Source organism: Muntiacus reevesi, chromosome 5, assembly GCF_963930625.1.
Source record: "Muntiacus reevesi chromosome 5, mMunRee1.1, whole genome shotgun sequence".
NCBI classification, from domain to species: Eukaryota; Metazoa; Chordata; class Mammalia; order Artiodactyla; family Cervidae; genus Muntiacus; species Muntiacus reevesi.
The window spans coordinates 9,842,218-9,863,791 of NC_089253.1; the positions used below are offsets into that span (position 1 = coordinate 9,842,218).

At 39.6% G+C, this 21,574-nt stretch overlaps 1 protein-coding gene across 11 annotated transcripts in view; it reads left to right on the forward strand.

Annotated features, from left to right (window-relative positions):
• SYTL2 (synaptotagmin like 2) overlaps positions 1-21,574 on the forward strand; it is a 119,176-nt gene that overhangs the window by 83,341 nt on the left and 14,261 nt on the right. For 4 of the 11 annotated variants that reach the window (XM_065936931.1, XM_065936935.1, XM_065936932.1 and 1 more), the window contains 6 exons: positions 1,082-1,864; positions 5,697-5,765; positions 12,794-12,895; positions 14,882-14,935; positions 16,141-16,188; positions 19,570-19,664. In XM_065936931.1, coding sequence (XP_065793003.1) covers positions 1,082-1,864; positions 5,697-5,765; positions 12,794-12,895; positions 14,882-14,935; positions 16,141-16,188; positions 19,570-19,664 — 1,151 coding nt within the window. Of the gene's footprint in view, positions 1-1,081; positions 1,865-5,696; positions 5,766-5,793; positions 8,130-8,236; positions 9,597-12,793; positions 12,896-14,881; positions 14,936-16,140; positions 16,189-19,569; positions 19,665-21,574 lie in introns of those variants that run through there. The other 7 variants (XM_065936927.1, XM_065936929.1, XM_065936934.1 and 4 more) reach the window with 6 other exon arrangements.

Consider the following 21,574-nt stretch of genomic DNA (forward strand, 5'->3'; position numbering starts at 1 on the left):
TTTCTACTATACCCACCATTTTCCTGCCCGAGGAAAGGAAACAGAAATTTTAGAAACTGGAAGTTCATGCATTCCAGGCTCAGAGGTGACACTTGTGTGACCTCCATTCCTTGGGTTCCCCCTCATCGACCTGGGAAATTTTTTGACCAGAGGCCTTCAGTTATTCCTTGAACACTATTTATTGGATGTCTACTGTGCAGACACAGTCCTCTGTTTAAAATTAAAAGAGTTTGCCTGAAGACCACTTGACAATGTTATAGTCCTCTAATCTGTAATTATCACCTCAGTCTCCCAGGAGCATTTGATTAGATTTCTTGCTGAACTGATTGAAGTCTGCATCTTACAGAATTTTACCATTCTTACATTCTATTAAGAAGAAACATTAGACAATTTAATCTCTTCAAAATCAACTGTTAAGAAGATTCCACAGGCATTAAAGACTGGACAAGGGGTAGAAAATTAATTTGTAATTGTTATTGTTCGGTTACTAAATAGTGTCCAACTCTGTGACCCCCATGGACTATAGACCACAGAAAATTAACAATTAAACACTAGAATTAGGAGTTTCAATTATACTGTTTTAATATTAGTGTAGTTTATCCTCTCCATTGGATACACTTTATATAGCATAAAATACTTTATAGAAAAGGAGTCACTGGAACATGTTACCTTTTTTTTTTAATCTTTTTGTCAAAATTAATTTTTATTTTAGGTGTTGAAATTTTCTTTTTAGAAAACTGAGCTCATTTTTCTGGTTTCCATACATGAACTTTTTCAAGTAACTTTTGTATTTTTTCTTTACTCTTCTCAAGGAGTTTCTGAAATTTCTTTAAAAAAATTTTTTTTTTCTATTGAGTATAAAATACCATGAAGTTTGAATATAAAGCATACCCATCTTAAATTCAGTGAACTTCATGCATGAATTTTTTTAGAGTTTTTAATTAGGTCTGTACTTAACCTTCATGCTTTATTATCTTTTAATATTTTAGCATTTTTTGCTAAATGTAGATTAAGTTTATGATAGGTGTTTTAATGCATTACTCTCCATTTGGCACATCATCTGATATGTTTTATTTTTCAGGGGAGTTGTCAGAGTCCAAAGAAGCGTCATCTATCCTGGATATTTCAAGCCAAAAGTTAGAGAAACCAAAGCAGACTCTTTCAGGTCCTGAGAATGGGTCCCCAGTCAAGGCTCCAGTCCCCAAAGTCAGGAAAATGCTCTACAAGTCCCAGGACTTAAAGCAAGATGATAACCAGCCTTTTCCTCGACAAAGGACAGACTCCCTGAATGCAAGAGGGGCTCCCAGAGGGATCCTGAAACGCAATTCCAGTTCCAGTAGCACAGACTCAGAAACTGTGCGTTTTCATCAGAACTTTGAACCCAAAAGCAAAATTGTGTCCCCGGGCCTAACCATTCATGAGAGAATTTCTGAGAAGGATCACTCTTTAGAAGACGACTCCCCTTCAAACTCGCTGGAGCCATTAAAGCATGTGAGATTCTCTGCCGTGAAGGATGAACGGCCACAGAGTCCAGGGCTGGTCCACGGCCGGGAAGTGGGAGAATTTAGTGTTTTAGAGTCCGATAGGTTGAAGAATGGAATAGAAGATGCAGGGCTCACAGATGAGGTTGGGAATGACCCTCGGCCTTCCCAGTACACAAACGGTTTGCCTTTTCAGTCATCAGCCTCAAGCCCAAGTCCATCAAAAAATGAAACAAGTCAGCCAACGACTTCTGGTTCCTTCCCAATTAATGAGCACTCTTCTCCCGAAGAAATGTTAACTACAAGAGCGCTGTCTGCTGAGAATTCACACACCATCAATGAACACAAAACTAGCTCATCAGAATTGTCCAAAAACCCTGCTGGTAAGAGATTCATCACTACCAGGCTATAAAAACTGACCCAGTGGGCTTGAGATGGCCAGGACAGCCAGGCAACCTGGTAGAAGCCCATTTTGCCTTCTAGGTATTCCAGCTGAAATTCAGGTAGAAGCCACTGGGGAATGTCTATGCCTCTTCATGGGTTTGCAGGTTGTCCTCAATCACCAATAACTAAAAGAACCAGAATAGCACACTTTCTGGCACATATTACACTTCATCCTAAACAAATTTAGATGTGTCAATTATTTAGTCAAACAGATTATAGTATTTTTTTTTTAGTTAAATCAAGGTTTGTATACAAGAGTGAAAATTAAACATATGCTAATACCTTTATATCGGAGAAGGCAATGGCACCCCACTCCAGTATTCTTGCCTGGAAAATCCCATGGACGGAGGATCCTGGTGGGCTGCAGTCCATGGGGTCACTAAGAGTTGGACACGACTGAGCGACTTCACTTTCACTTTTCACTTTCATGCATTGGAGAAGGAAATGGCAACCCACTCCAGTACTCTTGCCTGGAGAATCCCAGGGATGGGGGAGGCTGGTGGGCTGCCGCCTATGGGGTCGCACAGTCAGACACGACTGAAGCGGCTTAGCAGCAGCAGCAGCAGCAATACCTTTATGTAGAGTAAATATGTTATTATTCACCTAATGCAAATTTGTTGATTCCCATTGAACAAAACTTTGGTTTCTCTTTAATTTCAGGAGAACCTTCACTTTCTTAGCCTCAAAGGGTGGGAAACTAGACTTTAAATTCTTACTAGGAAAAAGCTCCATATTGATACCATGTCTTGCCCAGGGCCTTCATCGTTTGTTCCTAGACTTTAAATGTTCTGAAGGAAACACTCTCCTTCAGTTGGTGTGAGTTGAGAGGCAATGAGAGTACTGATTTTTCTTGCTAGCTCATTGATTTAGCCCTCTCTTGAAGATCTTAGAGCTCTCAGAGGATGCCTCAAACTGCTTTCTGATACCCACATGATTACTTCATAGTTCTTGTGTTTTAAAACAGAAGCAGTGGGAAAAACAATTTTATGTACTCTCTCTCATCTTCATTAAGTCTTAATCCAACCCTATGATAATTTCTGTAGTCAGAAAAATATATAGTAGCAGCAGTCAAGTTTCTAAATCATTTTTCTTCTCATCCCCTATTAGTCATTGTGGTGTTGACCCTGAATCACTTTTGCTCAGTCCTACTCTTTCACACTTATTCAGGTCAATCCACTTCTTAAAAACAAAGTGTCTCCATTACCCCTCTCCTTGGATATTTTAAATAATTTGAAAAAGGCAGAATATTTTTTTAAAAATTTAAAATTAGCAGGAGCTTCTTCAAAGGTATAAAGGAACTCATTTTAAGGAAACTTCTAAAGTTTGAGTAAACACTAACAAATAATTAGGTGATGCTTACTTAAATGTTTGTCTAATTCTTTGGTAATATTTTCTTTTGGTATAATCCATAGAAAAAAATCGGTAAACCTTTCCTGTTTTTCAAAGTGCACCTGCTTTCTCATAGACTACCTTTATAATTTTCTGTTAGCTATTTATGCTTTCAGATTTTAAAATCTAACTCACCATGAAATCTGGGAAGAAGGCATCATCAGTAAACCCATTTTGATTGACAGACAGGCCTTCTGGTCTTGAAGCTTATAAACAAAGTTCTGCTTATTCACTAATGCCCTGTTTTCTCCCTGCTTACCACAAAAATATATACAAGTAAATAATGGAGCATAAAAGGAAAATCAGAACCGAAAAATGGTGAACTCTAGTTGTGTGAATTATGAGAGTTTAGCTCTGAGCTTTAGGACAATCACTATCACACTCATTTAAAAAAAAATTTATTGGAGTATAGTTACTTTACAATGTTGTGTGAGAGTCTACTGCACAGCATAGTGAATCGGCTGTATATATACATATATCCCCTCCTTTCGGGATCTCCTTCCTATTTAGGTCACCACAGAGCACTGAGTGGAGTTCCCTATGCTATACAGTCCGTCCTCATTAGTTATCTGTTTTCACACGTAGTAGTGTGTATACATCAGTCCTAAGCTCCCACTTCATCCCATCCCTCCTTTCCCCTTGGTGACCATACATTTGGTCTGTACATCTGTGTCTCTATTTCTGCTTTGCAAATATGCATTATTATACCAGAAGAAAACAAAAGAATTCCTCAAAGGAAACAAAAACATTACCTGGCATCAAATTTTTTAAATAACTGTTCTTGTTTTTAAAATAATACACTTTTATTTGAAAAGTGTAAAAACAGTTGAAAAGAAATATGCACAAAATAAAACAATGATCATCTGTGATATCAACTATTGCTAATGTTTCATTGTAGGGCCTTTCAATAATTTTCAGGAATGGATATCATTTGAATTATGTTTACACTGTCCAGACTTCTTTTTTCACTAACAGTATATAACAAGATTTTTTTTCTTCATTAGTCTTCCGTTAAACAGCCTAACAGAGAACTCTTAAAGATCTCTCAAAGGAGCTTCACCATCGCTGACATATTTTTAATAGTGTCATGTGTCGTTATGAAAGGGAACTAGTATCCACTGTGTGCCAGTTATTGTATAAGCCTTTGTTGTTTTATATTTAGCCAGAGTTGATAAAATTAAAATTAAAGAGAAAATTTTATTAACTGACATCTCCTCTGGTGCACTTGAAATGTAGACAACTTCATAAAAGTTCAGCTCACATAATTTTCAAGAACATATATGTAGCTTAGCATTTATAAGGAAGAGCGAGAAATGCTGAAACACCCACATTAACTAAAGGGAAAGAATGCCTGAGTTCCCTCACATGCCTGTGCCTAAGGCTCAGAAAGGTCTCGGCCTGCTTTCTCAATAGCTTAGAAAGAACTTGAACGCCCTTCTCTAGCCTCCTAGCCATGGGGTAGCAAACATCAGGCAACATGTAGAATTTGCATTCTCTGTCCGTCCTCATTTTACTTTGTCTCACAGAAACTTCCTTCAAAGTTGCAAATTATAGAAGGGAAGTAGGGGATCGCGGAAGAGCCCTTGAGACCATGGTCTGAAACTGCAGCATACAAAACCACCACTGAGATAGCCAGTAGGAAAGATTCCCGGGCCCCATCTTCAGAGATTCTGGCTCAGTGTATCAGGAGTAAGGCCCCAGGATGCAAATATCTTCACTGTGTCATTCTGATGGTTTGGAAGGAACTCCTTGTTTAATCTTCCTTGAACGTTGTTTTCCTAACGTTTCCTGAAATCGCGTAAGTCTTTGTTACTCAAAATTATTTTTGTTCTATTTGGTTTTGGTTTTGGCCACTATGCATAGTCTGTGGGACCTTAGTTCTCTGAACAGGGACCAAACCCACATGCCTTGCATTAGAAACTTGGAGTCTTAACCACTGGAATGCCAGGGAAGTCCTGTGTTTCTCAAACTTGAGTATAAGCCCTCTTTAGGGTTTATGAGTGGACCAGTAGATAACCAACAAGAGGTATCTCCCTGGAGTGTCTGTTTTATGCAAAGCTTTGAGAAAAATTTGTATGTAAAATGTAGCATGGATCAGAATATAAAATCTACTTGAATTTTTAGAATAAAACAGACACTTGTAAGAAATTCCCCTCATAATTTCAGGGGCCTCTATTTACCTTCCTTTACTATTATAGGGCATCTTTGGTAGAATATCTTAATTAGGATGGTTTATATTATAACTACTGATAAATGCTGATGTAAACAACTAACAGTGGAGCAAATGTAAATACAGACTGCCTTTTTAGAAGATAATGTGACTGAATGACAATTCTTTAAGTGTTCTCTTTTGTTATTTAGAAAAGCATTTCTGTGTTGCAGATGAACTGTCCTGCACTGAGCCCAACTCACCTCAGGTGCCAGAGTGCAGTTCTAGAGACCATCAGCAAGGTAAGCCCCCTCTACACCAGGTCCTAAAAGCTAAGACATCCTCATGTTCTGGTCCATATGCCACTGAGATAAGGACGACAACTGATGATTCCATATCTAAAGTCCTAGACTGGTTTAACCGAAGCTCTCATTCAGATGACAGTGTGGCATCTCTCCAATATCCCCAAGAAGTAGAACCCAAAGAAAAAACAGACTCCAAGCCACAGATTGCTGTTGCCTTGGTGACAGATGACACCAGTCAAGAAGGAAATGGTTTGAAGGCTCTACTACCCACCAAAGTTGAATTGACACCTGTGGGACCTGATTCAACATTCCAGGTAGAGGAAATTATGCTGCCCTCTGGATATTGCCAAGATAACAATGTGCACATCAAACCCAGATCTATTAATTTGTCCCCACAAGGGAAAGAAAGTCTGGGCATGTTGCAACCATTTGAAATCTACAGTCCAAATCAAGAGAGTAAAACTAAAGACTATAGCCATGGTTCAAAAAACACAGGGAAAGCAGTTGGGGTACTTCTTCCAGCCAATAACTGTTCCTACAGTGTTCACAAAGGATCTCATGCAGAAGACCAAGTTCTATGCAATATTAAGGATGCTGGCAGCTTAGGTGAAGAAGAACCCAAGCTTCATGTTGATGAAAAAAATACAAGAAAGTCAGAAGTAAATTTTGACTCTTCCACATTTATCCAAGAGCCGAGTTTCAAAGCCCACGTAAAGGCAGAAAGCGAGAGCAAAGGAAGAGATACTTCCATCCTAAAATCTTCTTTAGAACCAGAGAATATTGAGTCACCTCCTGGGGCTGCCAACAGTAAATCTCCTTGGAAGAAGCCTGAGGTCCAGTTACCAGAAGCTGGTGAGGTTCCCCAGAACCAAGTACAAAAAGAGAAATACAAAAGAGTGAGTGATAGAATATCCTTTTGGGAAAGTACAAGAGCTGCCATTCATAAAGAACCCACATCTCCATTTATTCAGGAACGATCTTCTGCTAAAGCATGTCAGCCTGTGATGTCCATGGACAGTTTACCTATGGTCCGTGGTAAATGTAATACTCAAGTCACCGCCAAACAAGTAATCCTAGATAATGATGGCCAAGCAGCCCATGTCTCCGGTTTTTATTCCTCAATGAAAGCTAAAGAGACCAGGCCCCAAATATCAGGTCCATTCAAAAATGATCGTTCAGCTGACCAGTCAGGCACAGTGTCTCTCTTTCAGAATAGGACAACTGAGCCTCTAAAAAGATTACCAGTGACAGACAGTCTGCATTCTGATAAGGACATTACTTTCCCACCATTGCAACATGCTTCAAATGTCGGGAGTGAAATGCATACCTCTTTGGAGAAAGACAGATCTCTGAATCCCAACTTTAAAGTTATGTCCTTACAAGAAAGAATGAATGAACCCAATACAGAACAAGTCTATAATCACTCTCAATTTGAGAATTTGAGAAGGTTTTGGGACTTAGGCACCAATGCAAACCATCAAGATAATATTGAGAAGAATACCACCACAACAAGCCAAAAAAGCTCTGTGCTTTTTAATAGTCAGAAACACAAAGAATTCAGTGACGTGACATCATCAGGAAATAGTACCCATGAGAGAGAGATGATTCTAAGCCAGAAAGAAATTCCGGCAAGAGAGGAAATAGAGAAATTAAATTCAAAGGGCACACTCCAGGTGTTGCCAGATGACACCACATTTCCATGGAGACCACCCAGAAAGTCCACTCATCAGTTGCCAAGATATGAGTCATCAAAGGAAAACTTGGGGAAAAATACTGAATGCTTTGTTACCCCGGTGTTCAAAAAAGAGAACGATAACTCTGACCAAGAGCTTGAAGAGATTCAAGAATCCATGGTGAAAAGAGGTGTTTCATCTAAAGACTACAAAGACACACTTAATGACAGCTTACAGAAGCTGCTTTCTGAAGCCTCATCACCAGTCCTCCAGCCTTCTGGTGGAAAAGTTCATGAAAAACAAGTGTTTGAACCAGATGTTTCTGAAAATAGGACATGGCCTCAGGAGACAGATTTTGCTGATCCTGAGGAAGAAGCCAAAAGGCCTAAGGAGATCAGTAATGAGCATATAGACAAAACAGTAGCTCCTCCAAAGCCCTATTTGAACACTTTGACTGCTAGTCTGGACAAATTCCTGAAGGAAGCAACTGGAAGCCCACCCTCTCCACCACAAACCAAATGTGGACCCACCACTGGGATCAGCTCAGAGTCTGAAGAGAGTATCGCTGATGAAAACAGGATAGAGCAGAGTCAGAACACGTCAGCTGATGAGAGAGAAGAAATGGCTTCCTTTCCAGAGGGGACAGAAATTTGGGGAAACAGCGCTCTCTCCCAGGAAGCTCAAAGTGGTGAGTGCCAGCTGAACCCAGAGAGCTTGTTCCAGACGGCTGCAGAAGGCTCTCATCCCCTGGATCAACCTTCCTGTCTCCACAGAAAGGGTTCTTCCGGGGATGTGGTCCACTCTCCCCAAGATATGCCTTCTCCCAGGGATGCCCATCCTTCTCCTCAGGACAAGACACTGCTTTCTCAAAGGGAAGTTTCAGAGACTATAGCAAAAGTTATTCTTCCACCCAGACCTGCATTGAAGGATGTAAAAGCTATATTACAAAAGCTACTTAGAGAAGCTTGGTTGAGTTATCCAGCTGGGCTGGAAGTAGTTTCTGGAGAAGTAAAAACAGAATTTCCTAAAGGTGTACAGGTAGACAGTAGCGCCCCAAATTCTCTGGGGGTTATCCCACCACAGACAACGATGAACAGCATAGCTTTACACAGAAAGGATTTTTATTCCTTCAGTGTAGTTTCTGATGAAACTCATCAAATGGGATCTTATTTAGCTGCCCAGATGTCTCCATCAGACCAAACCCTTAGCTCATCTTCTACTGTTGCTCAGTATGGCAAAGAGTTACCTCGGGAAGTGACAGAAATTGTGAGGGAAATGATTATTCAGCCTAAATCAGAGCTCCTTGAATTCAGTGTTGCCTTAGAAGAACTACTGAAGGAAACTACTGAAACCCCTGGCACAAAAGATGCCAGTGATACACGGGGTCTTTATCCATCAGAGTTACTAGGTGTTACTGAGCCGCCCAGACAAGCTGCTTCCGAATTCCATCCTAAGGAAGTGAAAGAGACAGTGGAAAAGTCTGAGGCGCCATCACCTACTGAGAGTGCTTTTGATACTGGTTTGGAGGGACTCCTTAAAGAAACATCCAACGGTCCTTCTCATCAGCCCCAAGTGTCAGTGAAGGAAGCAAGTCCCGAGAAGGAGCTCTTAGAGCCAAAGCAGACCAGGTTTTGGGAGAAAGTGCCCCCTTTTTACTGGTCAGCCTCAGAGGCCTTGGAAATCAAACCTAAGAGTAATGTTTTCAAATCTCAAGTCACCCTACGTGATAGAGAACACGTAGAGACAAGGGAAAGAGACAAGGCTGTGACTGGCTTATCAGATCTCTGTGCTTCTGAAAGTGGGGTTGAGATCCCTGGAACCTCACAACTTTCCATGGATCATGAAGTAGGGACCACTGGAGCTATAAACCCCCCAGAGGAGAGGGATAGTGAAGGTGGGGTTGCTGTGGTTCAAGAAAGGGCTTTTCAGGAGCCTGGTTTCAAAGAGGCTCCTGAAGCAATTAATGTGCCCAGAAATAGGCAACCCATTCCTCTCCTGACAAACAAAGAAAACTCTGCAAAAACAAGTCAAGTTGAATTGATTCTGGCATCACTATTTAAGAGACTACAGAAAAAGGAAGAAAAAGATTTCTCTGACTCTGATTTTTCAGACAGAAACATTGGTTCTAATGCAGAAAGCTGGAGAAACACCTCCAGTGAGCATTTTGAAGTTTTTCACTGATTGGTTAATGAGTTGATTTATGTAGTGCTGACATAAAGGATGATATAGTTTTTAAACCTGGGATTAATTTGATAATCCCAAGTGGTACTAAATTTGTCTTTGTACTTCGGTTCTCCCTAGATTTTCTTAATAAAAAGCTATATCTCCTCTTATATTCTTTAATCAAATGAGTTGCATAGAGATAGTGTTACCCATCAGACAGTGTTTCAGAATCTGATTTTATTCTCCCTGAACAATGATAGAATTTTCAGATTCCAAAGATGTGTTTTAAAGAACTTCTGGGGTTTAGAGAGTACCTCTGAGATACCCAAGCGAGCTTTCCTCTTGGAAAGAATTAGAATTTCCTAATTGGCAGTTCACGCAGCAGGCTCCAGTAAGATTTGTAGCAAGAAAGTGCCGCAAGTGGGCATAGATTGCCGTCTTAGGAGCAACGTGTTTCCACAGTGATGGCTGAGTACCAGGAACAAGGTGCAGGGCTGGAACTTGCCCTCAGATACCTTGAACTGCTGTGGGGTTTGTTTTTTAATTTTCTCTTTTTTTTGCTGCTCTCTCCCTCCCATTTCCGATTACCTGCAGAATTCTCCCTTCTAGGCTGTGACTCAGTGTGATGACTTCACCTGACCACACCTAAGGGCCTGGCCTGGCCTGCTGCATTTCTTTGGCTCCAACCTTCGCTGAGTGGAGATCTTCATCAATTGCCATATTCATCTAAGTGGACTTGGGATACTGGTTTCAGCCAGGCTCTCAAAGAAAGGGCTTGTCTCAGTTTGCCCTTTGGAGCAACCTGACTATTTTAGGAGAGAAAGCCAGGAACAAATAGGGATTAGAAGTTACCCAGTTAGAGTGATGAAATAATAAAAGATGCTCCCCGGCTGGAACATTTTAACCAAAGTTGCACAACAACTAATGTTGATCACCTTCCTCAGTAGAAAATTAATAGAATGTATCATTTCCTAGCTGCCTTCGGTCTCAGTAAGAACAAATGAGCTTCACTGAGTGGCTCATTTGTCAGGTTTGGGTTCCTTTGCAAGTAGCCATAGGGTCTCTTATTGAAAACTGACCAGAGAATTCACCTATAATCCTAGGTAATGAAGCTGAAGCCTCTTTAATATTTGTAACTGGTGGGAAAAGGAAAGTGAAATACCAGTCTCTGCAAGAGTATAAGTCAGCATTTTAAACTTACTGAAGTAGATTTAACTAAGCTACCCCATGAGTTATTAGGGTAAATGGGCCTATATGAGGTGAAGGGCTTGTACATTTACACTTAATTTTGAAGACTGTTCCTGAATGTGTATAACTGTGTTTAAGTATACCAGCATAACTGATTGAACAGCAAAAAACCTATCTAGAAAAGAAATAATCAATATAAATGATTACCCAGACAGAGCCCAGAGATTTTTAAATTACAAGCCAAGTAGGAGGTATAAAATGGTGCACGGTGTGTGTGTGTGTTCAGTTATGTCTGACTCTTTTGCGACCCCATGGACTGTAGCCTACCAGGCTCCTCTGTCCATGAGATTTTCCAGGCAAGAATGCTGGAGTGGGTTGCCATTTCCTCCTACAGGGAGTCTTTCCCAGCCTAGGGACTGAACCCATGTATCTTGCTTCTCTGGCATTGACAGGCAGATTCCTTACCACTAAGCCACCTGGGAGGCGTAGTTTTCTAACTTCTAACCTAAATAATTACTTTTTAAGTAAATGAGTTGGGTGGAGTGAGAGTAGGGAAGAACCTGACAACAAGGCCACCCCAATTTTGATGAGCAGCCGAATATGTTAGACTTGTGGCTGAGCTCTTAACCTGCCAATACCGCAGTATGTCCCTTTAATAAAGGGAGGAGGGAATTCTGAGAGATTATGCACATGAATCATGCACTGAAGCATATTAAAGTCACTGAGAAGGTCTGTAGTAAGAAAACTTTAAAATTTGAACACAGAGCATCCCAAATCTAATTCATCTTAGAATCCATTTACTGGAGAATGCTTATTAACATTGGGCAGAACTGGGATGCACTTCAGGAAAGTGTTGTCTAGAGTTGTTCCCAAGTGGATTGACTCATAATGGAATCATTCATGGATTTAGCAAACAATGTCGAAGTGCCTCTTGCCTGCCACTATTGTAGGTGCTAAGAATATAACAGTGATGAGTGACAGTACTCAGACCAAGGCTTATCCATGTTGGAGTTTTCACTGTCAAAATAGAAAAATAAAGACAGTCTAGAGAAAAATATTTATAACATTAGATACATTTAAAGAGCAGTGCTTATTCTCCAGTTATACCCTTTTTCTTTTTTCCTTGTGGTCCTAAAATACCTTTCATTTTTTATAAAATGAAGACATTAGTAGTTAATAGAGACCGACCTCCCCCACTTTAAAATGCTTTCTAATTTAAAATAAAAAGTTGACCACCTCAGGTCATTACCCAACATTTTGATGGAAAGCTCACTAGCTCATGAAACCAAAGAGTCTATATTTGTTGATCTGGAGAATTCACCCATCTGTGTACCCAATTATATACAGATGTTAAAACATCTGAATCCTGCCTTCTATGGTTTTCAGCTAATTATTTTAATGCTCCTAAAACCATTTTGTGGCTGTCTTCAAAAGCTAGAAGTGAAGGGGAAAATTCAAATTTTAGAACAGAACAAATCATGTGCCTAAAATAGAGGTGTAGAAGACTAAGACAGCACATTGCTGTTAATGTGGTCATTATGTTAATCTTTTCTCTGTATCATTTATGCTTACCAATATTTCTTGACCAGGGAAGTCATTTAATGGCTCGGTGGTAAAGGATCCGCCTGCCAATCCAGGAGACACTGGAGGTGAGGGTTTGATCCTTGGGTCAGGGAAATTTCTGAAGGAGGAAATGGCAACCCACTCCAGTATTCTTGCCTGGAAAATCCTATGGACAGAGGAGCCTGATGGGCTACAGTCCATGGGGCAGCAAAGAGTTGGATACAACTAAGCACGCACGCACATGTGCTAATATTCTTTAGTGAAGAAATTTTATTTTCTTCTGTGGACTGCCTCATAAAATGAATAAAAGTATGGAGGCTTATGGCATAATACCTCCTTTCCACCTGCCATTTCAGTGTCCATTGATTTATTAAGAGTTTGATTTTTTTCTTTTTTCGTTTGTATTGTGCAGTATTCATCGGTTTTGTCTTGTAACAGGTTCAGAAGAAGAACCCAGTCCTGTTTTGAAAATTTTGGAAAGGAGTGCTGCTAGGAAAATGCCTTCCAAAAGTCTGGAAGATATTTCATCAGATTCATCAAGTGAGAATAAAGTGTGCCCCACTGTCCATGCCCTGATCTAAGCTTAAAAATGCTCATGTGCTCTTCTGCGGCCTCGCTGCATGCTGTTGTGCCCTGAACCCCTAAAGGAGGGGTTAACAGATGAGAACAGCTTTTCCCAATCGAGCCAAACAGACTCAGCCAAAAGCGGTTGGAACTTTACCTTTAAAATAACACATGGGGTTTGGTTACAAGTACACTAGGTTTTCTTGAAGAATCCCAGTTTGAATATTTATTCAAGTACACTGAGTTTTAAAAGACTGTGGTACCTCGTGGTTCTAGTGGTAATAGCTGACACTGATTGAGCCAAGACGTGGCTAAACGTTTTATGTGCATGATCTCATGTAACTGGCATAGGCAACCACATGGGGGGTGGGGGTGGGGGAAACAAATTGTTATCCCCATTTTACAGATGAGGAAAGTAGAGTTCAGAGATGTAATTTGCTTCATACCATGCAGCAGAGCTAGGACTCAAAATCAATAGGCTGTTATCAAGAGCATTTATGAGGTGATTGTATTACATATAACTGCTTCTTGTCTGATAAATTTTTGCATGATATGGAGATGAATTCATCCCTGGCTTCAGGGACTTTGCTTTCTCTTTTATCCCTTATTTCCACCCATTTCTTTTGGATAGTGAAACTATAAGCTCAAAGACTGCCTGACATACAACACTCCAGGCACACTCTTCCCCACTGCTTTAATTGGTGAAGGATTTCTAGAGTAGTAACATAAAGCGTAACGTATATAGGGACTTGTGAGCCAGACAGATTTAGAGACTGTGACTTCTAGGGGTTTTGTTCTTATTCTTTCTAAGCTAAGATGTACCCCTGGGATTATAGATGGTCATGAGGAAATTTGTCAAGTGCAAGTTAACCACTGCCAAACTCATATGATTAAAAATTGATCACTTTCATGTTTGCAATATTTCTATGCATCTGCAGTTGACACTGAAAAGTTTCTGATTTTAAAAAGGAAAAGGAAAAAGAACAAGCTATGCCACTAAACAGTTCTTAAAATTCAGAGATTTTCAGGGCTGTGAAGGCAGTATTCCCGATTTGGAATGCAGCCCTCACCCCACCAAAGATCTTGGAATCTCAGGGTTAGAAGGGACCTTGAAGGTCACCCATTCCAAACTCCCCCTTCAATGCAGGAATTCCCTCTAAAGCCTCAACAGGTGGCCAAGCCCCCACATCCGCCTGAATGCTTCCAGAGAAGACTAGTCCAGTCCTTTGTTGTTCAGCCCTAATTGTTCTTTCTGATGTTAGTGATGGACCCGAAGTGGGGGGAAAAAAAAACTTCAGCAACAATTGTCCAATTTGGCAAACCTCTAGCCTGAGAAACATGGGGCTATTGCCATGGTGCAACTTTAAAGTACTCAGGAATGTGTAGGGTTAAAAAAAAAAAACACCATCAGCTGACGGGTATTCCTGCACGCTCCCTTCCAAATACCGATACCCACTCTCACACTAGCCTGCCAAGATTCCACTTAGCAGCTGGTCCCCACTTACATCTCTTCAGTTGACTTCCCAAGCAAGGCTCCCGGAGGCATGCACAAATGATGATGCACGCCCAGAAATATTTGTTAATGACCGTGGGTTTGGGAAGGTGTTAGTCATGGCTAGCATCTCACCCTTTGCAGAAGAATAGAGAGGCTGTTGCAGCCCCGTGCTCTCTCCTGCTGCCGGCTGATGCTTGCTCTGAGCTAACCCTCTAACCCTTGGGAGCCCGTGTGCAGCAGTGCGCTGATGGAAGCTGCATCGGGGCTGAAATGGGAGCTCCCGCTATGGCACCGGCTCGAGTAGCTAATCTAAAGAGAAAGTATTTTGGGGAAGACATCTTGGTTGCACCCCTCACACGGCATCTTGACTAATTGCTTCCAACTCCAGGGGCTTCCAGGGACAATCTCATTGTTCTTGCTCGCCAAGGGTCAGTCGCGTTAACCATTTGTTAATTTCTCCTGCACAGATCAAGCCAAAGTAGATAATCTGCCAGAAGAATTAGTACGTAGTGCTGAAGATGGTAAATATCTTTATGTATTTGCATGTCTGTCTGTGTGTTAAGTTCTGGGGTGGTTTGGGCGGTCACCCGGAGACAGCTATTAGGATAAATAGAAGAACGTCACTTGTCACTATGTGATGAATGGTGCCTGAGTTGTTATAAAATGGTTCTGACTTGGTGCATTTAATACTGTTTGTATTCTTAAGGTTTCTGCTGGTAATACTGGTGTGAAGATCTCATCAGAGACCCTTGGGAAGCAAGGGTTTCTAAAAATAGGAAATCGTATTTCTATGAGCAAGAGCGGATTTTTGCTACTCTGACTTGCAGAACTCCTTGTGGAGGCAGGGAGAGTGTCATGGGTTCCTGGGTTAAATTATTCCTGTATTTGATTTTCAAGTCCGCACATAGATCTCTCTAGATTTAACTGGTAAAGATTTAAGATCAAAGGAAAGGGTCCCAGAACAAGACTGGGTATCTTGCCTCTGCTTACGTCAATAACCAAGTATAGACCAAGGGTGAAGAAGGTCTTGCAGCGTGTCTATGGATCAGGCATTATACTTGGTTCAGTTATAAAATGAATAGGGTAACCATGGGGGCAAGGATGGAAATGAGTCTGATTTTTTTATGGTTCAGCATTTATGCAAATATGTAATTTATACTTGTATGCTAGAATTTTGTTTCCTAAGTTGCTTTCACTATAGTAATAAAAATGTATGTTAGCTGAGCTTTCTCATATAAAATGAAGCAACAGAGCTCCTCAAAGGTCATTCCTTACTTTTATGTAATGGTTTTGTTTTTTATGTTGATAACCATTTCATTGAAGTAGGTGGGGCAGTGATTTTTATCTTCATTTTACAGATAAGAAAAGCTCAGAGAAAGGAGGTGATCTGTATGAGCTTTTGTAGCTAGTCAGTCAGTGAGAGGGTGAGGATGGGAACCTCAGCTTCACTCCCAGCCCAGTGCTCCTTCTGTTTTCCATGCCATGGCTTAATGAGTAAGAGGAAAGACACTGAACATCTATGCTGGATGTTGGATTTTTAGTTGAACAGGAGACCTCAAAGAGGCTAAGGAAGAATTGCATTGGGAAATGGATGGAAGCAGGCTGAAAACCTGTCGGGTGTATTCTGCAGTCTTAGTTGTGAAACTGACATTTGAGCTTTACTTTCATGTCTCTTTAATCTTTCTGTTAAAATGGTATTCATTCTCAATGTTGCTCTTCTGAGTAGATCAAAAAGCAGATCAGGAACCAGACACAAATGAATGCATTCCAGGAAGTGAGTAGCAGGATCTTTCTCACAAATGACTAAATGTTGCCACTCTACATGGTGTTAAATGTACTGAAATAACTAACCCCATTAATAATGCAGCATTTATTATTGTACTAAACTTTTACACCTTATAAAACTATTTCATTCTGACAAGGGTTTTATTTATTAAAAGCATTTTACTACTCTGTGTTAATTCATGATTCTACTGAGGGATAGTTATATATTTTTAAAATTATATATATATATATATGTATGTGTTATATATACACACATTATTGCTGAATACTATTATGCTTTTGCCAGTCTCCCTGCTCTTTGAGTCTTTACTTAAAATGATATCACTTGGCAGTATTGTCTGGAGTACTGGATCTCCTATGGCCTCTACAAAACACTATAGACATGAAACAATTTATAATGTATTTGGACCTAGGAAAGGACTGTGCTTTGACAATTAGTATGTGGTATGGCTGTGTATGCCTCTCTACATTATCTATAGAAGCAAATTTTTTAATGCCCAGGATTTAAGCTCAGAGGTTCAAAACGAAAATAGTGTACTTCAATATATAAGGCAAGTGAACCTCTGAATCTTACGTAGTAAATGTACGTGGCAATATGGATGGATCTAGATGGCTTTATGCTAAATGAAGTAAGTCAGAGATCACACATATGTGATCTCACATTTATGTGGAATCTTACAAAAGAAAAACAACGTGCAGACTCAAAGATATGGAGAACAAATGGGTGTTTGTTGGGGGTCATGATGGAGTGAAAATGTGCAGGGGATTAAGAAAAAAACAAATCATGGGAATGTAATATACAGTATAAGGAATATGGTCAATAATATTGTAATAATATTGGGGACAAATAGTTACTAGACTTTATGGTAATCATTTCATAATATATGCAAATGTCCAATTACTAGGTAGTACACCTGAAACTAATATAATACTGTATGTCAGCTATGTTTCAATTTTAAAAAAGAAAAATGTATGCACAGTTGTGGTAGCTCATGTGCATCAACTAATTAGTATCCACCACCAGGAAAAGATAATGGTTATTCACTGTTTTCTGTTCACTCTTTTTTTTTTTTTCTTTTTTTTTTCTGTTCACTCTTAAGACTGTTGTTCTAACTGTGATTATCGTCTTGAGTACAAATAGTGAATTAAAAAGAGATTTCTGGGGACTAGCAAAGGATGCAGATATGCTTGTATGTCTTCTTGGCATCCCTTTTCAGAGGTGGTTTCAAAATCCTAGGCACTGGAGGGATGAAGATACACATGCCGGCCCATAGGATTTTTAATAACAGTTTCCCAACAGTCATTGATGTGCTAATGGTTCTTAAAGAGAAGCGCAGCCAAAGGAAGGAGCCATTAGACAGAGGAAAAGTGCTGATGCTTGAAAACAGTGACTTCTCATCTGAAATCTGAAACTCCGCTCATGAGGTTCTCCTGCCAGAGATGAAGGCGCTGAGCCTTGGCACATGACCTGACAAATTCTTAAGAACTACCTAGGAAATAAGGCCGTCCAGGCTTCAGCCATTGGTGTGAGTTCTATGGCTGCTGCAGAGGAAAGAAGACTTCTGTCTCTCAGGGGTGTTGGGTAAAGAGGCTTTTCCAGCTGCTCTTGAACTGGCAACTGGATACTTAAGTTTGGACATCTTAGTTTATTTTTCTATGTTTTATTCAACATTTAGCCTGAGGAGTGGAAACAAACCATAGACATAGATGATGTATGCCTATATATCTGTGTCTTCATTTGTGACCTCCTAATTAGCTTAGCTTTTGGTCAAGGCAAAGAGGCTAATCAGTGCTAAATTTTGGATAAATTAATTTCTCTTTTTTGTGTGTGGTATTTTCCGAGATGACTTTTATTGCCTGGGCTGGGGTTATTCCTTTTCTTTAGTGAAGAGTGTGTTCTTACCTTAAAACAAAATGAAATGCATGGTCAAAACACAAATAACTAAAGCCCAGTAAACATACTACTAAACTGACTACATTTGAGTAGTAAACATATACTTTGAAAATAATACAGAGCAATGTTATAATAAAGTTTTGCATACTCATTGGGCTATCCTTTGCCCTTGTAGGACCTGATCTTATACTAATTCAGTATAAGTCACTCAAATACACACCATGGGAAGTAATTAAAGCAGGTTATCATCTTGTGAGACACCGTAAATATATTTTGATGATTTTGTGAGCCTAAAACTAGGTGAGAGCTATTATGTGATAAGCAAATATTTAATAGTTCAAGTTTCCATTTTCCTTTATTAGATTTCTTTTAACTAGCGATGAATGTAGCTAATATTTAGGGCTAAGTTTGAGCCTTTTGAGTTATATGTAGACATATATTTTGATTTTTATTTGTTTTCCTAGTATCTCTTCAATGAGAAGGTCATGTCAGTATATTTATGTCACATGGGAAAGATAAGTTAAAGATTTCCTATCAGTTGTTTACTTGTTTAGCAAAGACTTATATAGAGCCTAATATGTGCCAAGCACTGTTCTGAGTGCCTTGAAAAATATTAAGCCATTCAATGCGAAAACTCTGATTCACCATAAGAAAAGCTTAGACATTGTCATTCTTAGACTAAGAAGAAGAAAATTTCCTAACTAGAGTTAAACATATTAGGAAGAGAATTCATCATCTTGTTGTGACTTCTACATATATACTTACTGTATCAAAAAGAAACTGTGTGCTACATTTTCATATTAAATTCTTAGAGTATCTTAACCTGAGTCATTCATACTTGGCCTTTGGATATCACTGTTGAAAGTTCTCTGAATTGACAGATAGCTAAATAATTTCTATTTTCAGATAATAATTAATTTTGAAACTGTGGTTTTTTTAATGATTCTGAGGGAGAGATACTCTTACAGTAATCCCAACAATCACTAAGGAATCCAACCTCCTTTTAGACATCAATAACCAGGACACTTTTATGATTGTGTTGTGTATAAAGATCCTTGCTATTCAATGAAATAGTTTTTCAGCCTGCAGCATGTTAAAAAAATATATCTCAAGGAGATGAACCAATAAAGTACAGATCTTGTGGTTCAAAGATCTACTGTGAAAAAATATAAGTTAAAACCAATTCATGTTAGCAGTATATTTCAATATAATTCAAATCCAGTTCTCCAGTCCAATAAAACCTAGTGGTTTTGAAGTTCTGTTTTCCATTTGGTTCAACTCCTTCTAGTTCTCTCTGTATAATTCATGAAAAGTGCATGTTGCTTGCCTTATGGTCCTAATGCATGTGAACCACTGTGCCTTTAACCATTTTACAAAAACGTCTCTGTTCATAGATGGAAAAAAGTGTGTTTTCAACTTATGCCTTAAGTTTGTCTGACAATTGTGAGGATAATTTTGAATGGAAATGCTGTTTAGTTCCCACAGTGTCTTCACAGCCTGATAATCAGTTTTCCCACCCTGACAAACTCAGAAGGATGAGCAAGTCTGTTCCAGCATTTCTCCAAGATGAGGCAAGTTTGTCTTTTGTACCTTCCGAAAAATGGAACCAAATAAGTGGATTTGCTATGCCAAGGTTGGTGTGTTTGCATTAAGCCACAGCAGAGACCCTAAGAGGCAGCAGGGGTGACCTTTGCCTCTCACATCAATAGATGTAGTGTTTTTGGTCCTGGAACAAGGCAAGGCATATCTCATTTGACTCATACGGTAGCTTTTTGGTGGTGAAGCCAGATTGCATACAGGGAATGTGACTTTTGTTTCAAAATAAGAAATCCAGGCTGAAAAATGCTGGCATGAACTTCTCTGCAATTTAGAGTACGGTTCATTTGCGAAAGCTTAGTCTAGAAACTTAGTCTAGTTTGAAAGCATATGTTAAAATTAGAAAGTATCAATGACATGGGAAACTTTAAGGATATCAACCGGGTGTAAGCACTTTATATACATTATCTCATTTAATCCTCCAGTAAACCTGGGAGGTGGGCACCATCACTATCCCTGGATATTACAGATGAGGAAACTGAGATTAGGAGAGATCAGGCAACCTCACTCAGCTAGAAAGGGGCTGAACCCAGGACTGGAGTCCAGCTCTACCTTCATGCAATTAACTACTACGCCTTCTGTTTCAAATAAGAACATGACTATTATCTGTTATTCATTTAATACATAGTAAGTACCAGACACTCTGATATCTTTAACTCTTACTAACAAAATGTGGTAGGTACAATTTTTTCCATTTTATACAAGAAGAAAGAGCCTCACAGAGCCTTTCCCCAAATTCAACAGCTACTGAAAAGTAGATCTAGGATTTTAACTCAGGTTCTTTGACTTAACTAAGATTCCATGTTTTGCAATCAGGTAACTAGGAGTCTGAGGTTTGATGTTAGACACTCCCACCCCTAGTTATGCTGCTGATTTGCTGTGTGGATGTGGACAATTTCCTTAATATCCCTGAGCGCTTTCCTAGTACCTAACTCATTAGATTGTAAGGAGTCAGTGAGATAATGCAGGGAAATCACAGCTCAGTGCTGACATGTAGTACCTAGTGCTTGCTGTTGCTGTTCGCAGTTTTGGTCTGATTTTTCATGATGAAATAAAAGCTTCATCCTTTCTCTTAGTAGATGGGATGTAAGGAAAGCTCTGAAAACATGCGAATTACATCCCTCCTCCCCAACCTCCCGGGAACCCTTCTGTCTACTGAGCCTTCCATGAACTTTTTCAGAAAATATTCAACCCCTGCATGTGCTTGCGAGCCCACATTACAGTTGCTTTGGAAAGAAGCACTTATTCTTTGAAACAAACTCATGAGCTAGAAGCCAGCATAGGTACCTCATGGAGTTTCTGTGGTTTTATTGCTTTGGTCTTGGCTGGTCATGTGAATAAAACATCTAATAATTTGAGAGGCAAATGATACCAGTTGCTGATTTTTTTTCTCCTTCCTTCAGTTTTAACCTGCTGCCTCATTGCTCCACGTGAAAGATAGTCCAAATAGAGTCTGTGGATCAGAGATGCCAAATTAAGCTGTATTGTTTTTACTTTTCAAAGTACTTGGGGTTGGACTGAATGTTAAAGAAAGTGTGATAAAATCAGACTTTGCTTCTTCGTCCACTGTCCCTTTGAGGCTTACCATCAGTCACGTTTGTTGAGTGCCAACTTTGTGAAAATCATTGTTACAAGTCATCAAGACAAGGTCCTGTCCTTTCAATAATCACTAATGATCTGATGTACCAGGTAGAATGTATTACGGCTGTGACAGAGGGAAATGGTCTCTAAGCATGTGGGGAGGGAGTGTGATAATAGAAACGTTAAAACGGTGTGGATTTTTTCATCCTTGAGGAAGGATTCTTTTCTCATTCACATAAATCATAATTGTTTAACTCCTTTCTTAATCTGCATTAGGATCGGCATCTGTTATATTGACATGTAA